This window comes from Staurois parvus, unplaced genomic scaffold, assembly GCF_062004578.1.
Source record: "Staurois parvus isolate SC_StPar_1 unplaced genomic scaffold, SC_StPar_1.0 ptg001065l, whole genome shotgun sequence".
NCBI lineage: Eukaryota > Metazoa > Chordata > Amphibia > Anura > Ranidae > Staurois > Staurois parvus.
The window spans coordinates 1,143,756-1,162,077 of record NW_028318861.1 but is presented as its reverse complement, the minus strand read 5'-3'; the positions used below and the strand labels follow the sequence as shown (position 1 = coordinate 1,162,077).

General features: G+C 38.8%; 1 protein-coding gene across 1 annotated transcript in view; it reads right to left on the bottom strand.

The window, feature by feature from the left end:
- Nucleotides 1-614: 614 nt before the first annotated feature.
- The window catches only part of JMY (junction mediating and regulatory protein, p53 cofactor), a 93,241-nt gene continuing 75,533 nt past the window's right edge, over nucleotides 615-18,322 (bottom strand). Inside the window, exons 6-11 of the mRNA XM_089658367.1 lie at nucleotides 17,033-17,220; nucleotides 16,448-16,534; nucleotides 14,557-14,652; nucleotides 13,822-14,380; nucleotides 10,384-10,694; nucleotides 615-6,281 (exon numbers count right to left, since the gene is read on the bottom strand). Coding sequence (XP_089514493.1) covers nucleotides 10,390-10,694; nucleotides 13,822-14,380; nucleotides 14,557-14,652; nucleotides 16,448-16,534; nucleotides 17,033-17,220 — 1,235 coding nt within the window. The 3' untranslated portion in view covers nucleotides 615-6,281; nucleotides 10,384-10,389. The remainder of the gene's footprint in view (nucleotides 6,282-10,383; nucleotides 10,695-13,821; nucleotides 14,381-14,556; nucleotides 14,653-16,447; nucleotides 16,535-17,032; nucleotides 17,221-18,322) is intronic.

The following is an 18,322-nucleotide window of genomic DNA, read 5'->3' as shown; positions in this document are numbered from 1 at the left end:
GTTCTTCCTTTACGCTGCTCATTGTAGCATTATGACAATATAAAACATGTTTCTATAAGAAAAAGTTTAGTACCGGTTCACATATATGCGGATCGGATGTGGTTTGAACTGCACCCAATCCGCATGACATGTGAAATAATATTGCTTCCTATGGTGTCTGTTCACATATGTCCAGTGCATTGGCAATGCGAATTAAAAAAAAAAAAAAAAAAAAAAGAGTCCTGTCCGATTTCTGAGCGGTGCCTTCAGGTTCAGGTGCGGATTACAGGCTATTGACTTCTATGGAAACCATTTCTAAACCGCATGTGTGAACAGGATAAAATCCTGATCTAAACCTGTCCTGAACCTGATGTAAACCTGGCCTTAATCACTGAACAACTACTGTATCAATTAGCTGTGAAACCTGAGCTTCAGTCCCCACCGCACATGCGTGAATCAGCTCTTTTCAAAACTATCACAGCCGACAGCCCAAGACTGCAACCATAGAGAGATGCAATCATACACACTATAAAATTCCTTAAGGAGAGGCAGCAAATTTGCAAAAATTCTGTCAATAACATGCTTGATAAATCTTCATTTGTATGTACAGCACCTCAAAAAAATGATTCACCCCCTTGGAAGTCTTCATATTTTATTGTCATAGAATACTGAATCACAGCAAGTTTAATATTGATTTTTACACTGAGCAACAAAAAGCACTCTCTCAGGTAAATATACAGTCCCTTTAATACACCTAAATCCTTACTGGTGCCACCAATTACTTCCCAAAGTTATGCTGAAGTGAAATGGAGACCACATGTTTGTAGTCAAGGGGTATCTTGTGATTGTAGTATGAATAGGAATATTCGGTGTAATACAGTGTTCAGTACTGTAGCAAAACCTGCATTAAGAAGACAAGAACACACCAAGCAATTCCTTAAGAATTCCTCCCAAAGAAGGTGACTGAAAAACACATCAGTGTGTAGATACAAAATATTTTCAAGTCACTGAATACTTATTGTCTACAATTCAAATGGAAGTAAACCTTGCAAAGCTAAAATCTGTTCAGATCATTATAGAAAGGGTACCTGAAAAAAGGTTATTGTGCTTTGGATCCCAGGCATGCTCCAGTTTCCCACCAATAACTCTCTGTCTCCTTGGGCTATTTTTTACTGACACCTTGCATTCCATAATGACTCCCAACAGTTAAGCTGGACCAATGTAACTATGCAAAAAAACCCCCATAAATGGAATTCATGGCCATGTCAGAGTTGAGATCTCGATCCAATACAGAATTTGTGGCTGTTCACCCACAATCTCTATGTAACCTGAAAATGTGTGAGCAGTTTTACATGGAGGAATGAGGGAAAACTGCAATATCCAGATACACAAAGCTGGTAGAAACCTAGTCCCACCATATACCAGTCATTTTCAAACAGGGTCCCTTGAGATGTGGCTGACTGGCTGCCCTTTTGATGGTGCCTGCAAAGTTCCAGAGCAAATGCCAAATGGGCCAGCCAGCAGCATGACATCAATGATTTTCTTACTGACCTCTGATGAATTGCAGGAGTTCCCTTTAACCTTAAATTTATTTCAAGGGTTCCTCTTGGGTAAAAAAGTTGAGAAAGGCTGACTTATACACGCACACAGCAGTAATTGCTAACCAATGTGCATCTGCTAAATACTGAAATACTGACATGGAGTGCGTGTATACTTTTGTACTTGGTTATTTTGTGTTTTTTTTATTGTTATTCATTTAACTCAGTTTTCAGGGATCTGTTTTTACTTTGACATGAAATAATCTGTATCTGTTAATTAGTGTGAAAAAGCTAAATTAAATCCAGTGTGATTCAATGCTCTATTGGAATAAAATATGACAACTTTCAAGGCTGAATAATGTTGGATGTGGTGAATAGTGCTGAATAGTGGTGGATGTGGATAATGATCTGGCTCCTCGATCAATGCTGGCACACCAAGTACAGGTGTAGGCAGACCAGTTAAGTACATAATGCCTAAAAAATATAGTTGGCATACAATGCAGTAATGACTCCGAGCGTGAGCTGTTTCAGTGTACTGCAAAATAAATATGAATCTTGCATGCACTTTTAAAAAAGGCACAAATATTCCAAAATTTTTACTCCTAAAATGAAGGTACAAAAATAAGTGAAAGAAGCAAAGTAATCTCTCAAGTACTTTATCTATTTTTTTTTTGTTCTGGATTGGTGGGGAACTAAAGTACCCATATCATCTCTAATTTTTATTTTAAAAATAACTATTCCATTATTCAGGAATCAAGGGATTTTTATTTTCCACAGTGAGAAAATGGAAGGCCTAAATTTCTTCCAAATGCAGACCAATCTGTTGTGCTACCCTTGAGAAGTGCAAGGTGCTTGCCGACTCTTTGGCGGAAGAGAAAACTGACCCAGTGCTGTGCTGGTTTTCTTATCAGCCAAAAAAACCTTAGGAGAATATAGCAATTTGGGCCACATAGCAGCCAACAGAATTGCAAACAAAAAAAGGCAATGAATCCCTCTGAAAACGTAGCATGCACTGCAATGAGTGCACGCACTATTGGACCATGTTGACATTGCAAGCATTAGATCATTTATTGTTCATGACTGCCTTAAAGCGGAGTTCCAATCCCCAGAAGAAATTTTTTTAAAAAGTTGACCCAGGATTGCCATTTCGAGAACATTAACAATTGGATAAAGTTATAAGTTACAGCCTTCTAGTTTGTTTTAAATATGTAAATCTTTACCTTGATCTCGGAAGCAGGCAGTCGCCATAATGGCTCTGGGCATCTGAAGCTCACAAGGCTTTTTTTTCCAGGAGTTGGTGCTGCTGGTTATCCCACCATGCACCACTCGATCTCGCGTCTGCGCAGTACTGACACTGCTCGGCACTACTTGTATAGAACAGGTTGTCATAACAATGGCGGGGACAGCGGAAGTTCCTCCCCCCTTATGGCAACCCGTCCTTCAAATCACACCAGGGGGAAAGCAATTGAAGTCTGGAAACAGAGCAAACCCCGCAACAATAATTAGAACAGCACAGATCTTACACTTCCTTCCCACACTGGACTCCAATAAAATGGCGCCAAACTCCGTCCATTCGTGTCACTTCCGGTTTTGAAGTAATATGATATTCAGTCACTAGGAACCCAAAGAACTCCTGGGATACAGGAAAAGACATCCCAGGAGACGTTGCGAATCGGCTTAACACACCATTGCCTTGGTGGCCGGGACCGGAAGTGCAGTCATGAAATACTATTTTAAGGTATTTACATTAAGAAAAAAATTTTTTTTATCCAAATCGTGCTGACAACACACGGACCATGTAATCAGAGGAACTTCAAAAAATGGGTGGAACTCCGCTTTAAAGAAATCTGTGGCTTTCCAAGTGTCACTAAACACATTGACAATTATCAAGCTAGGCAAAAGATTCAACAGGATGGCTTTGTTCTAGTGATATGCTATCTGCTTGATAATATAATATGCACTTCCTGGAGCGGGAGTCTAAGAGTGCTTCCTATGAGCCCTTTACAAGGGCCATGCAGAAAAGAGAACTTGGACAGGCTAACAGAACAGCCCATCAGAATGAACAAGGATCAACATTTCCATGCTCCAAATATAGGAATTAAAAAAGTTTTACACCACAAGGGCTTCACTTCCCACAGCATACACGGTGCTGAGCTAGCATTTTGACTCTATAAAATGGTTTTTTGCATAGGTTATGCTTTGGAAATATCATGCCAAATATTATCTAAGTGATTAACCAAACTATACAGGTATGACTCCAATATAGATACACAAAGAAATAAGAAGACCATTTAGCTACAAGGATTACATCTACCCAAGGCAAGTATTCTACTACACAATTCTTCAAGTAAACCACCAGAACCTAAATCTAAAAACTGAGGTTGGTAAATGACAGTAAAAATTCATAAGGCTGCACTTTTGGGTCATACAGGTGAAAGAGAAACTAAAATACAACTACCCACCTGACTCGCCAAGATTTATATCTTTAAAACAAGAAGGTTAAACAAGACGCCGACCACATAAGCAAAAAATATATTGAAGCAAAGTCACATATGACCGCATTACAATACATACTTCATGGTTTGTACATGTATAAAAACTGAAGGAATGAAAAAGGAGAACTGGTTGCTACGAGTAACACAGACGCTGTTATTTCCTTACAATTTTTTGTATACAAAAGGCTTGGTAGTGGTAGGTGTGGCAGCTTCAATCACGTCAAATACTAATCATGGATGCACCCTAGCCCCCCTTGATGTATGCAATAGGCAACACAATATACAATTTAACAGCTATTTTCTCTTAGTGCAGGAGCCAGAGGGTAGTACTAAGGGAACAAAATATTGGCTAATAGTGTATAAATATGATGATCATTTGATGAATGTAACACCTAATCCTGTCACTTGAAGTTGTAAAATTAGTTCTATGACAGATAAAATAGGAAATATTGGTAATGATTTCCTGACCCAGCTGAAAAACGTTTCCTACCGATAACCAGTTTAAAACAATTTTTTATCAAACAAGACAATTGCTTATTGTCTATGGCAGGCAGCATGTCTAAACGTTAGGAAATCTGTAAATTATGATTGAACAGAAACAGAAACAACGTATTTTGCCAAAAATCAGCCACACAAATGAATCCAAACATGTACAACATTATCATTCAGTCAGTTAAATAGCATTATGATATAAAAGTTGAAGACTGAAGGATCCGATTGTGTATGGCCACCGAACAGAGGCAGGGGAACATTCTTCCTTCAATACCAAAAGAAGCAAATGAAAAAAGGTAGGCACTGCTTGTTATTTTGATTACCTGGCTCCTGGGATTGTCCAACCAAGGAGAATACAAATATTGCATTATAATAAAAGTAAAGATTTTGGTGTTTTAATAGGACACTTAACCTATAACGTAGCGATAAACACAAAAGAATGGTTTGGGTTTTGTACAGCGCAGAGAGAGACCTATAAGTATAATTGTTGGTCCTCACACTGCCAATCCAGAACTGTACATGCAATGTTCTAAAACAAGACACCTATGCTGAAACTTTTAAAGTATCTCATGCCAACAAACCAGAATTTCAGCCAATATAGCAAGACCAGCCTCTTCTATCAAAAATAAGCAGAAAGTCTTCTTTTCAGATATATATTTAAGTCAGAATCTACATATACATTTTTAAACCCATTCTTTAACTTAATGGCCAGACAGTGGTAAATAAAATCTGGTGACTTGCTGGTCCTCTTGTTAGAATAACTTCCCCAAACTAAAAATCACATGCAAAGTTTAAAGCAACCATAATAAAGAAAAACTATCCACACAGAAAATAATACTACGTTTTCTGATCAATATATAAATATGTTTTGCATTTTCCTTCAGAATGCTGAAAGGAAGTCAAAATGATATTGCATAAAATAATTAAGACAAACAATAAAAGCAATCAAATCGTAAAAATGGAAAAAAAATATATATATAGGAATTTGTAAAATGATGCACTGCCCCCTAATACACATCATGTAGTAAAAAGATTATTATTATTATAGCAAATGTGAGCAGCTATTGGTTAAAAGTAACGGTAATCAATCAGACTTGTGATGAGAGTCTGGCAGTCTTGTAGACAATGAACACATGCTATCTGCAGTGGCCAGCTAGTTGGAGGTTAAGTGTACATATCCCATTGAGACACACGGAGTTATATTCCAACTACTTGTATTATACTTGACTCTTGATATTGGGCTTCTCTTCAAAGAAGAGTGTGTGTCACTATAACCTCATAGCTTTCCCTTGAATCCAACATAGCTAGTAAACAGAGGACAGTCTACAGTTGGGCAATACAGTGTCTCATACTGCTGCTGCAAAGAGGTCAGTTCTATTCACTCTCCTTCAAGCGAATCGGATTCAGTGCATCCAGTGATTAGAGTTTCATAGATGTCCTTCGTAAACTCCAACTTCACTAATAAATCAATAGTGTTTGCCATAATAGTAATAATAAAAGAAAAAAAAAAAAACTCAAACTGATAACTGGCCACCAAGCTAAATGGAAAAAGTGCTTCTGGAAGCAGCGGAGGGCTCATAAAAGCCATCTGGTTTCTAAGCTGGATGTGTACTGGTGGGTTGCTTCAGCGGTAACTATAATTTGCTAAACTGTAGGGATTCCTCTAGTTATATACCAGAAGGATTTGTTTCTTCTTTCTCGTAGTCTTTTCTTCATCTTGTGGCAGCAAAAATGATCACCTCCGCTCTGCTGCAATACAGTAATGTCAGCCAAGAACCTATCCAATACAAACAAAAGATGTCACACAATCTGTTCAATCAGTTAGATGCAAGCAGCTTCTATTACAAATGAAGTAACAATGGTGTAACCATTTTCTGCATACTTGTGAAAATGCACATTTTTGGCCTGATGATTCCTTAACCCCCCCCCCCCTACAAAACGTTATACATTTTTGAAAACAGAGGATATGTAGAATAAAAAAGGCGGTAAATGTTTATGTCACACAGTATTGTGCAACTGTTTATCAAACCTATAATTTCAGTAAAAAATACACTGAAACTAATTTTAGTGCACAAATGCAATATAATCCCTAATTGATAGATAAAATAGAAAAGATGAGATAAAATATAAATATGTCAGGTCTGAAAATTGTCTGTGCCAACAAAATAGACACAGACTAGGATTTAAGGCGAGCTGTATACCATGGCCCTAGATGCAAATGGAGAAACAGAGAAAGGGCGCACCGACCCAGTGCATTATCGTTTAAAATATTTATTGAAAAAACAAAGTAAGTATCATACTCACCATAGACAGCCATGGCAGTGGATCGCACGTGCTGGCCAGCCCCATATACTATTCACCTTCCCTTACATGTTTTCATCATAAACCACCAATGATCTTCCCATAAGTGTAAGTGATTACACATTTATTATTTTCATATATATATATATATATATATATATATATATATATATATTATGATTGAATTAATTTATTTTTTGTCCAATTTTCGAATTGGATGTTAATGGGTTATGTGATGTCAGGCTCCGCCTTTGGGTGGATTTGATACGGCCCTTTTGCTATCATTTAGTAACTTATATAAAGAGAAGTACAGACTCCTATAGTGTTGGCTCTGAGGAAGAGGTTGTGTTCTCAATATGCGTTAGCCATTTGGACATCCAGGGTTCCATCGTATGGACTCAGATGTTGTTTGGATCATACATCTTGTTCAGTCTGACATGCCTGTGTTTTTATGTCTATTGTGAGTATGATACTTTGTTTTTTCAATAAATATTTTAAACGATAATGCACTAGGTCGGTGTGCCCTTTCTCTGTTTCTCCATTTGCATCCAGTGTATTTGGACCACCCCGGTCTGTTGAGGGCAGCAAGCAGTGCATATTCCAGAAAATTCCAGAACATTCCTATTGGGTCTACTGAGTCCTTTCCTAGCGCAGGAGAAAAGTGTTTGTTGTGTTGGATATACTATGGCCCTAGAACTATTCTTCTAAATACCCCGTGAACGGTACCTAACTTGGGTTGCATAATCAGCGTTTACATATGTACAGTGGGGATCGAAAGTTTGGGCACCCCAGCTAAACATTTGTATTAATGTGCATAAAGAAGCCAAGGAAAGATGGAAAAATCTCCAAAAGGCATCAAATTACAGATTAGACATTCTTATAATATGTCAACAAAAGTTAGATTTTATTTCCATCATTTACACTTTCAAAATAACAGAAAACAAAAAAATGGCGTCTGGAAACGTTTGGGCACCCTGCAGAATTTATAGCATGCACTGCCCCCTTTGCAAAGCTGAGACCTGCCAGTGTCATGGATTGTTCTCAATCATTGTCTGGGAAGACCAGGTTATGTCAATCTCAAAGGTTTTAAATGCCCAGACTCATCTGACCTTGCCCCAACAATCAGCACCATGGGTTCTTCTAAGCAGTTGTCTAGAAAACTGAAACTGAAAATAGTTGACGCTCACAAAGCTGGAGAAGGCTATAAGAAGATAGCAAAGCGTTTTCAGATGTCAATATCCTCTGTTCGGAATGTAATTAAGAAATGGCAGTCATCAGGAACAGTGGAAGTTAAAGCAAGATCTGGAAGACCAAGAAAAATATCAGACAGAACAGCTCGCAGGATTGTGAGAAAAACAATTCAAAACCCACGTTTGACTGCACGATCCCTCCAGAAAGATCTGGCAGACACTGGAGTTGTGGTACACTATTCCACTATAAAGAGATACTTGTACAAATATGGTTTCATGGAAGAGTCATCAGAAGAAAGCCTCTTCTATGTCCTCACCACAAAAATCATCGTTTGAACTTTGCAAATGAACATATAGACAAGCCTGATGCATTTTGGAAACAAGTTCTGTGGACCGATGAGGTTAAAATTGAACTTTTTGGCCGGGATGAGCAAAGGTACGTTTGGAGAAGAAGGGGCACAGAATTTAATGAAAAGAACCTTTGTCCAACTGTTAAGCATGGGGTTGGATCAATCATGCTTTGGGGTTGTGTTGCAGCCAGTGGCACAGGGAACATCTCACGAGTAGAAGGAAAAATGGATTCAATAAAATTTCAGCAAATTTTGGATGGTAACTTGATGCCATCTGTGAAAAAGCTGAAGTTAAAGAGAGGATGGCTTCTACAAATGGAGAATGATCCTAAACACACCTCGAAATCCACGGGGGATTACATCAAGAGGCGTAAACTGAAGGTTTTGCCATGGCCTTCACAATCTCCTGACCTCAACATAATTGAAAATCTATTGATAGACCTTAAAAGAGCAGTGCGTGACAGACAGGCCAGAAATCTCAAAGAACTGGAAGACTTTTGTAAGGAAGAATGGGCAAAGATACCTCAAACAAGAATTGAAAGACTCTTGGTTGGCTACAAAAAGCGTTTACAAGCTGTGATACTTGCCAAAGGGGGCAGTACAAGATATTAACTCTGCAGGGTGCCCAAACTTTTGCAGACGCCATTTTTTTGTTTTCTGTTATTTTGAAAGTGTAAATGATGGAAATAAAATCTAACTTTTGTTGACATATTATAAGAATGTCTAATCTGTAATTTGATGCCTTTTGGAGATTTTTCCATCTTTCCTTGGCTTCTTTATGCACATTAATACAAATTTTTAGCTGGGGTGCCCAAACTTTCGATCCCCACTGTATATATTGCACTACATAGTTGAAGGTAAATCTAAAGGAAATTGGGTGGAAATTGGACAGAAAATTGTATAGTGTATGCCCAGCCTTACTGACTGGCAGGAGTTCATTCCCAGCACTCTTTCTAAATTATGACAGCAGGTGCGTGAAGATCCTCTGCCCACTGTCACAAGCAGGGGGATTAGGGGGAGGGAAGGCAGGAGCTGGAACATGTTACATGTTCTACCATAAATACAGATGTAACATGTTCCAAAGGTGAACTTATCTTTTAAGCAGAGAGAACTCCTTGAGGCTCTAAACCATGGCCCGATTTTTATGAATGGTAAGGGTCATGGAAAAAAGCACATTGCAGCATAGAGCGGCTAGGGATGTCCACTCTCCATAATAAATGAGCGCCTTAGTTATCTCCTCTCCTTTATTAAAACAAGGCTCTGTTTTTTTATTACAGCTATGTACTCTTGACTGGGGAAACATGATTTAGACATGAAATAGAGCTACAGCAATTGCGTGACCGGAGGATCTTCTCCCCTTTTAAAGTGGAATTAAACCCACTGATTTAATGGTTTCCCAAAACAGTTACATTGAGCCTGGGTTCACACTGATGTGGTGCGGAATTCTGAGCATTTTCTGTGCGAATTCTGCACCGCATCAGAATCGCACCCCGTTCATGCGAACCACTGCGGGTGTATAACTTAACAACACCTCGAAAGCGGTCCACAAAATGTGGTGCGATGCGCAGAATCGGATTGCATAGGTGTGAATACCCATGCGATCCAATTCTAGTGCGGACCAAAAAAAGGGTCCTGCACGTTTATTGTGTGGATGCGGTGCGATTAGAGCCATACAAAATGTATGGCTTCAATCGCACCGCACACGAATCGCATGTGATTTGCACAGGAATGCGGTGCGGTCCCTGTTCGAATCACATGTGATATACCGCACCGCATATATGTGAACTGATAGAGGCGAAGATGGCAGCTTCCTTGGCTGTAAAGGTTAAAAGGGATTGTTCTGCTTTAAGTTGATCCCAGGCAAAATGAGTAAAGCTAAACTGACCTCTTCAACATTCTATCTATTGTAATTCTTCTGCAGTCAGAAAACCACTTTAGACTATTTTAGTCTAAATTATCTCTTGAATTGTGAAGCCACCAGTGTTACAAATCATTAAAATGAACAGTTACCCCAAAAAATACTTAAAGAACACGTTACCACCAGTTAATTTTCCCAGTCTGTGCAAGGCAAATTCTCTTCTTCATCCTCTGATTCAGGTGAAGCCTCTTTAATCCGTCTAAGTGCCTCATGAATGCTGCGTGTCAGCGGGTCTGTGTCATTCAAAAGTGTGAAAGATTCTCTTAAAACATTTTGGACCTTCTTCAATTTCACCCCCTTCCGGATTTGTGCCAATATATTATTGCTGTCATCCTCATCAGGGAAAGGTGCCAGTGTCCTTTGCTCCACTTTTTTCAGATGAAAACTTCCACGTTTTAGGGAAGCTAAAACTTCATCCATTGGTGAGCTCACTAGAAAAGACACGGAAATCAATGCTAATAGTTATATCATTGTAATTTTAAAGGATTGCAACATTTTTTGGATGAATTAACTGAAATCAGAAGTGCAAAGAAAATAAACCTAATCTAAATCATTTAATGTCCTACAGTTTCAAAGATAAGTGACTTATCGCCACCTATATCATCTGAATGTTTAGGTTGGGCCTCTCTGCCTTACTGTTTAAGGTCCCTTTCACACAGGCGTTCCGTATTTCCCTTTTTTCATCCCTGTGTTAATGGATGAAAAACAGACACTAATGTATTTCTATGGGCTAACAGATATAAGCGAATGATCATCCGTTGACATTTGCTTCCATTAACATTCGTTTTTTGAAATGTTCCGTAAAAAAAAAAAAAGGATGTAAAAAGATGTAAAACGGACATACGGTCTATTTTTGCATTGATAAAAGATGTAAAAAACTGATGAGAAACTGATCCGTTTTTTCTTTGAAAAACGTGACTGAACTAATGAAACACACAGAATGCCTGTGTAAAAAGGGCCTAATGCAAAGACTGAATTACTTCAGGCCTTAAAGACCAATTAACATTCAGTGTAACCACTTGACCTCAGGAAGGTTTTACCCCCTTCATGACCAGAGCATTTTTTTGCTATTCAGAACTGTGCTACTTTAACTGGCAATTGCTCGAAAAATTCATATCATTTTTACACACACAACAGAGCTTTATTATGCTGGTATTTAATAACCACTACGTTTTTATTATTTGCTATATAAATAAAAAAAAGACCAAAAAGTTTGAAAAAAAAAAAAATCCGAAATTTTGCAAATAAATCTTAAATAAATAAAAATAGATTAAAATGTAGTTTTCTACATTTCTTTTGTAAAAATAACACAAATTAGTGTATACTATTTACTCTCTGTTAAAATCATCTGCAATTTATGGTATATTTAGCCCAAAAAATGGCAGGGCAGAAAAAATACCCCCAAACGCCCCCTTTTTGGATAGTAGACAGTCCATGGTTTAGTAAGAGGCATGGCAAGTTTTTTTGAAATTTTATTTTTTTGTCACTTTTTTTGAAAATGAATAAATTAAATAAAAAAATTTTTTTTACATACTGTCAACAGTGCAGCACAGCATCATCATGACTGATGTGGCAGCAATCAGGGATATTGAACAAAGCATGCCCTCTATAATGTGTACTTTTATCAATTAAGAGCAGTAAGTGTCATTTCTTAATGCTGCTTGTTCCTTTGCTATCAGCATGAGTAATTTTTGAGGAATTTTCTTGACACCAAGAGAAAAAAAAGATGACGGGGGAGGGCGCAGCCTGTAATTGCAAGTCTCACTATGTTACAGCTAGGTACAACTTATGAAGGATGAGTTGCTCCATCTCTGTGTATCACCTGAGGCCATTCACTTCACTAGATATATGTAAGGGTTTACAACAACTTAAAAAAAAAAATCTATTTTTTCTTTTTTTACATATTGTCATCAGAGTAGTTCGGTGTCACCATGGGAGTAATCAGCAAATTTTTCCAACCCTGTGACTTATTACAGTGATGATCACTGTAACAGCAATGGGTTGAACTGTCATGAATAGCTTTCATGCACAACTCATTGTTTACTATTGTGATGCTATGATTGGCTCACAGCTATCACACATGATACAGGGCGCTGGGATAGGCCTAGGTACCATGTGATTACTGGTGACCAATCACAGCATCACAATAGTAAGCAATCCGTCAAGACTGAAAGCCATCCATGAGAGTTTTGCTTACATGTTATTGCTATGATTGGTCATATCTATCATGATACCCCGGCCGCTAATAGCGTCCATGCATCACGTTACCACGTGACTCTTTGGTGAAAGATAGAAGGGGGAGAGATGCATGGTTGCATTATCTTTTGCTCCCCAAAATATCACATATGTTAGAGCAATCATGGTGGACTAGATTTACAGCTATAAGGTTTTACATCAATGGTGAAGGAGCTGTTGTATACTAATCTATTTATGCTTTGTTACATGTAGTGTGTAAACCAAAACTTAATTATCTTAGGAATACAAATGTGTATATCCTTGATAATCAATATGATATGTGTGTTCCTCCATAAGATTCTCCTTACATTTAAACTGCATATATATTGTTGAAAAAGCGGACTTTATTCCAAGAAACGCATTGGATGAAAATCATCGTATGCAAGATAATCTTTGATATATGCCATGTAACTATGAGATTTATACTTTTAATGAGTAGAATTTAGGAATGTGAAAAATCCTCTTTATTTCGTGAAAACAAAAGAAAAAAAAAGAAAAAAAGAAATGCTTTTAAGAATATGAGAAAGAACACTTATCACATAATATCCTCTTTCTCTGTACTATTTACCTTATAAAAGGCATAGGGTCTTTCAGGGGCTCCCGCTGCTGTCAGTCAAATCATGTGATGAGGAAGAGGGGGTCAGGGCCAAAACGCTCTGTGTCCATGTACACAGGCTACGTGGCTTGGGATTGAGCCTGCAAGTGTGCCCCGTGAGCAAACAGTTTGCTATGGGGGCACACCAAGAAGAGGAGCCAGGAGCACCAGCAGGGGAACCAAAACCTGGAGGATCATGGCCACTCTAATAGTCAGCAAAGGCAAAAGATCCCATGCCATCTACCCCCCCCCCTCCCTTTTGTTTCCTCTGCATATTTCTCTGATTTGGGGGTTAAGTTTTGATTTATCATGTGCTTCTCTGAATACTCGTTATTGTTACATATTTATCTGATCTGTTTCTTTAGGAAGTACTAGCAATGATACTAATTCTAGATGTTGGCATGGATTCTCAGGAAATTTTTAAGACACCGTACATTTACAATATAGTCAATGGACTGATATATTTACTATCTACTGACGGATATATTTTGTTATTTACAGGGGCTGATGGTCTTTGGATTGTTAACTTTTGTAACAAAAAATCCTTTTTTTTTTAAATTTCACGTGAACTTGTATATGAAATGAACCCACTCTTAATATTTTTTTGATACAGCAATGGCAGCTTCCGTAATGTCTCATGACAAAGTCACGTTAAACTAGCTCTTGGTTTCGGTTAGAGATAAATGCAATGCTACAACCCAATCAGTATTCTGGAAATAGTACTCTACCTCTTCTTTGCTGCAGGCCTTCTAGAGCTCCAGTTTTCTTCAACTTTTTTCTGGCACTGACAAGTTGACTGCTGTCAAATAACTGGGATAAGGGGGCGCCTGCAGATGTTGGAGGTGCAGTGTCCTCCGGCTCCTTCTTGACGTGTATAACTCTGACATCTAAAGGTTCTGTCTCCTCTTTTAAGGAAGGTGGAGGCGGAGGTGGTGGCGGTGGAGGGGGAGGTGGAGCACAGGACACAGGCAGAGACTGGGGTTGTACAGTATCAAGTTCTAGTTTTTCACTTGTGAAGGTGGGAAGAGAAGCTGTTTCAGGAAGCTGAGAGCTAACTGCATCAGGAGGTAAGGAATTCTCTTCAAGCTGTGGTTGTTTATGGATTTTAGAAACATCCAATGGCTGTAACACTTCTAGTGTTTCCACATCAGGTATCCCTTGTGTCTGAATACTGACAGATAGGGAATGTGGTTCATCAAGGTTGGGGGTAGTTCTTGCTGTGGGTTTCCTTCTGCCAGGAGTCAAACGCAATCGTGTAGACTTCAGTATCACTTGCCCAGGATGACGCTGTGTATTAAAAAAAAATAAGTCTAAGCAAGGTCACTGATCATAAAACCCATAGGAAGACAGAACATTCCATAAATTGCATCAAACTGATTTTACTTACTCCAAACTGCCACAAAAGTACCATTGCTGCTGGCAATATAAAGCTACCTAGAGCACCGTCCTGATTTGCCACTAACCTGTTTAAATGTGCGGAGTCTATCCAAGGTCTTCTGTCGCTCCTGACTAACCCAAGTGCTCTTTTGTTCTTCTTCATCTTGCTGTTGGTCACGTTTCTGAAACACAAAATGGTAAACATAATTATCAAAACAGACGGTATGAAGAGACATTAACCCCTTGACGCCGACGTAACACAAATTTGCGGCCTCACAGAACTGGGTTTTCCATGGGGTCACATATTTGCGTACCTGTCTTTCTGCTGGGAGTGCACCGCACGGCACACTCCCAGCTAAAAGACCACGGTGTCACTGAGAGCACCGGGTCCCGTTCTAAGGATCGGGACCCGGGACTCCCAATTCTGGGTCACATGATCGCTGTGATAGCCTCTGACTGGCTATCACAGTGGTCAGTCACTACAGCCCGGCCCCCTTGTTTTTTTTTCTCTCTATGAATGGAGGAGAGAGATACGTTGTATCTCTCTAGCTCCTGGCATAGAGGGAAAAAAAATGTTTGTTAAAAAAAACAAACAAAAAACAAATAAATAAATATTAATAAATAAAATAAAAAATAAAGAAAAATACCTAGATCAAGGTTTGATCTAGTTCTGTGCCAGTTTAAGTGTTTGGGTCAAGGTCAAAGTGAGGGTCAAAGGTCAGGATTTAAAAAAAAAAATGGTATCAGTGGGTCAGTGTGTTTTAGGTAAAAAAACAAAATGTGCACTATTGTTTCTGCGCTGTACTACAGGTACAAACAACAAATAACATACACATATATGGTATCACTGCGATCAACAAGAGCTGGAGAATTTATTCTGGGTTGTTCTTTGGTGGTAGGTTATGGTAGTAACACACAGCTAAATAAAAAAAAATGTATTTATTTTTTTTTTACTATTTTTGGCCAGTTTTCCTTTGATAATAAAACAAAAAAATAAGGAGCTATCCAATACCATTTACCACCAAATCGCAAGTGATATAATAGAGTGCCATGTGTACATAAGTGTTCACACAGGATTGCTATTGACAGGAGTTTTCACACTGAAGTCAATGGGAGGTGGTTTTGCATTGAAGTCAACGGGCCACGAGTTTGCATTGAAGTTAATGGACCACAATTTTGCATTGACGTTAATTGGCCACGATTTTACTTTGAAGCCAATGGGACGCGATACTGCACTGAAGTCAATGGGAGGAAATTGTAGCGAGAAAGAGCAGGCAAAATCGCACCTGTACTGAAATCACACAGAAACAGGAATGGTATTCACAACGAAACATTGCTATTTCACTACACATTTGTGAACCCAGGCTAAAGAGGCTGCTTGCCTGCAGCAGGGCTAAATGTGAAAAAAACCCACCTGCCTGGTGCCTAGGATTGCATGTCCTGGGAACCGGGCGATGATTTGCCAACCCCTGAGTTATGCTATACTAACACTTGCAAATTCTAAATGGCATATGGCCATCTAAAAAGCTCTTGATTGTTTTGTGGTGGTGACAACCATTATATATTTCTGTCTAAAATGTGCAGCACACTGGCTAAATGGTTAGCACTTCCACCTGTAATCCCAACCACGGCAATACCTGCCTGGAGTTTGCATGATCTCCCTGCGCCTAGGTGGGTACTGGGTGGGTTTCCTCTGGGTACTCCCGTTTCCCTCCCACACTCCAAAGATATGCTGGTACGTTAATTGGATCCTGTCTAAATTGGCCCTAGTATGTGTATGTATGAATGTGAGTTAGGGACCTTAGATTGTACACCCCTTGACGGTTAGAGACTGATGTGAATGTACAATATATATGTAAAGTGCTGCATAAATTGACAGCCCTATATAAGTACCTGTAATAAATAAATAAAAAAAAAAAAAAAAAAAACAAGTCTGTGGAAATCAATGAAATAAATGAATATAGAGTTTAAACATACTAGCTGTGCAGCATGGTGTGCACTATATTCCTCATCACTATGAAGTCGTTGCTGTATCTTCTCTGTATGCTTGGCAATACAGATCTCCTGAAACAAGAGACAGAAAATAAGTAAAAAATATGCTAATAAAAAACAAAAATAGATTTCCAAAAAAAGGTAATAGGAGGCAAAAAAAAAAAACCGGTAGGTACAGTTCTTTAATTCTTCCCTCCCCCCCCCCAATATATTCCTTACCTTTTCCCTTGTTCTTCATGCCTATACTTGAAACTTCCAGGGCCAAGCGGCACTATCACACGGTGGTAGCCCTGTGTGAGCTATGACTCTAATGACTCTTAGCAGTCTCAGGGGGCATGTATTTGGTCCCAGAAGCTGAAATGAGCAGTGGGGGTGTAGAAAGGAAAGCCTACATAGAAGTGAACCTGTTGCTTTGAACTTTGTGGATAAACCACAGGCTCACTTGTTTTGTAACTTGTTTAATTTACTTGGTTACATTCTGGATCTCTTACATTTTGTTACGGATACTGTGGTTTACAGAAGGGTTACACGAGAAAGGCAAGAACGGGAATCATGTTTTAGAAACTGCACCTTTTTGTTTCTGAGGTAGGCTTTCTTGGCTGAAATTCGGCCACGTTTTGCTTCAAGCTGCCGAACTTTCTGCTGAAGTTTATGCAGTTCTTCTCTTTGTAAATGGATAGAAGCTGCCATATCTTCAGTTGCAAGCATTGCCTCCATGCTTTCATATGTATCATAATAGACAACTTCATCTCTTTTCTCTGCAGAAAAAAAAGGTACATTATTGAAAACGATCAACCTTTATAATTCTTTACAATCTGCATCAAAGACAAAAAGGACAACCGGTATTTGATATCAGTTTGAATTACTGTTATATCACTTTGAGATATAATTTTTATTACGGTATTAAGAACCTAAATATGTTTTTGTACTTATCAAAACCATGTGGTTCATTCAAGATGTTAGCAATTAGCATAGCTGCCTCTATCTATGCACGTGGTGGTACAATTATTTGGAGGCCATACATGTAAAGTCTCATCAGAAATCTCAGCCGGCAAAGCCTGAAAAGGCCATAATATGCATCACTGCAGTCATATTGGAGATCTTCCTGCACTGCTGGATAAATTCCTACTGTTGCTGGTATCTTCATATACTGAATCCAATCACATATTTTAGAGTATCGTTGTAGAAGTCTGGTTAAATAAAAATGGTCAGTGCACAACTATTCTAAAGAAGAACTATAGGCAAAACCTTGCCCCCCCCATTTTGGATAGAATAAGGGAGGGTTATAACCCCTGTCAGATTTTTTGCCAGCTGTATCCCATTTCAGAGATTTCCCTTCACTACATATCCCATAGTCAAAGTCAGAGGAAATTCCTGCAAATTAAGAAACTTCTTTGGGGCCCCCAGGTCGCCAAAACTAGTGTCCCCATTGGATAATTTCCCCTCTATTACTTTTCTGGGGACAACCCAAAATTTGCAATTTTCTTTTACTTTACTATACACTATATTGCCAAAAGTATTTGGAAGCCTGCCTTTACACGCACATGATCTTTAATGGCATCCTAGTCTTAGTCCATAAGGTTCAATATTGAGTTGGCCCACCCTTTGCAGCTATAACAGTTTCAATTCTTCTGGGAAGGCTGTCCACAAGGTTTAGGAGTGTGTCTATGGGAATGTTTGACCATTCTTTCACAAATGCATTTGTGAGGTCAGGCTCTGATGTCGAACGAGAAGGCCTGGCTCGCAGTCTCTGCTCTAATTCATCCCTAAGGCGTTCTTTCGGGTTGAGATCAGGACTCTGTGCAAGCCGTTCAAGTTCCTCCACCCCAAACTCGCTCATCCATGTCTTTATGGACCTTG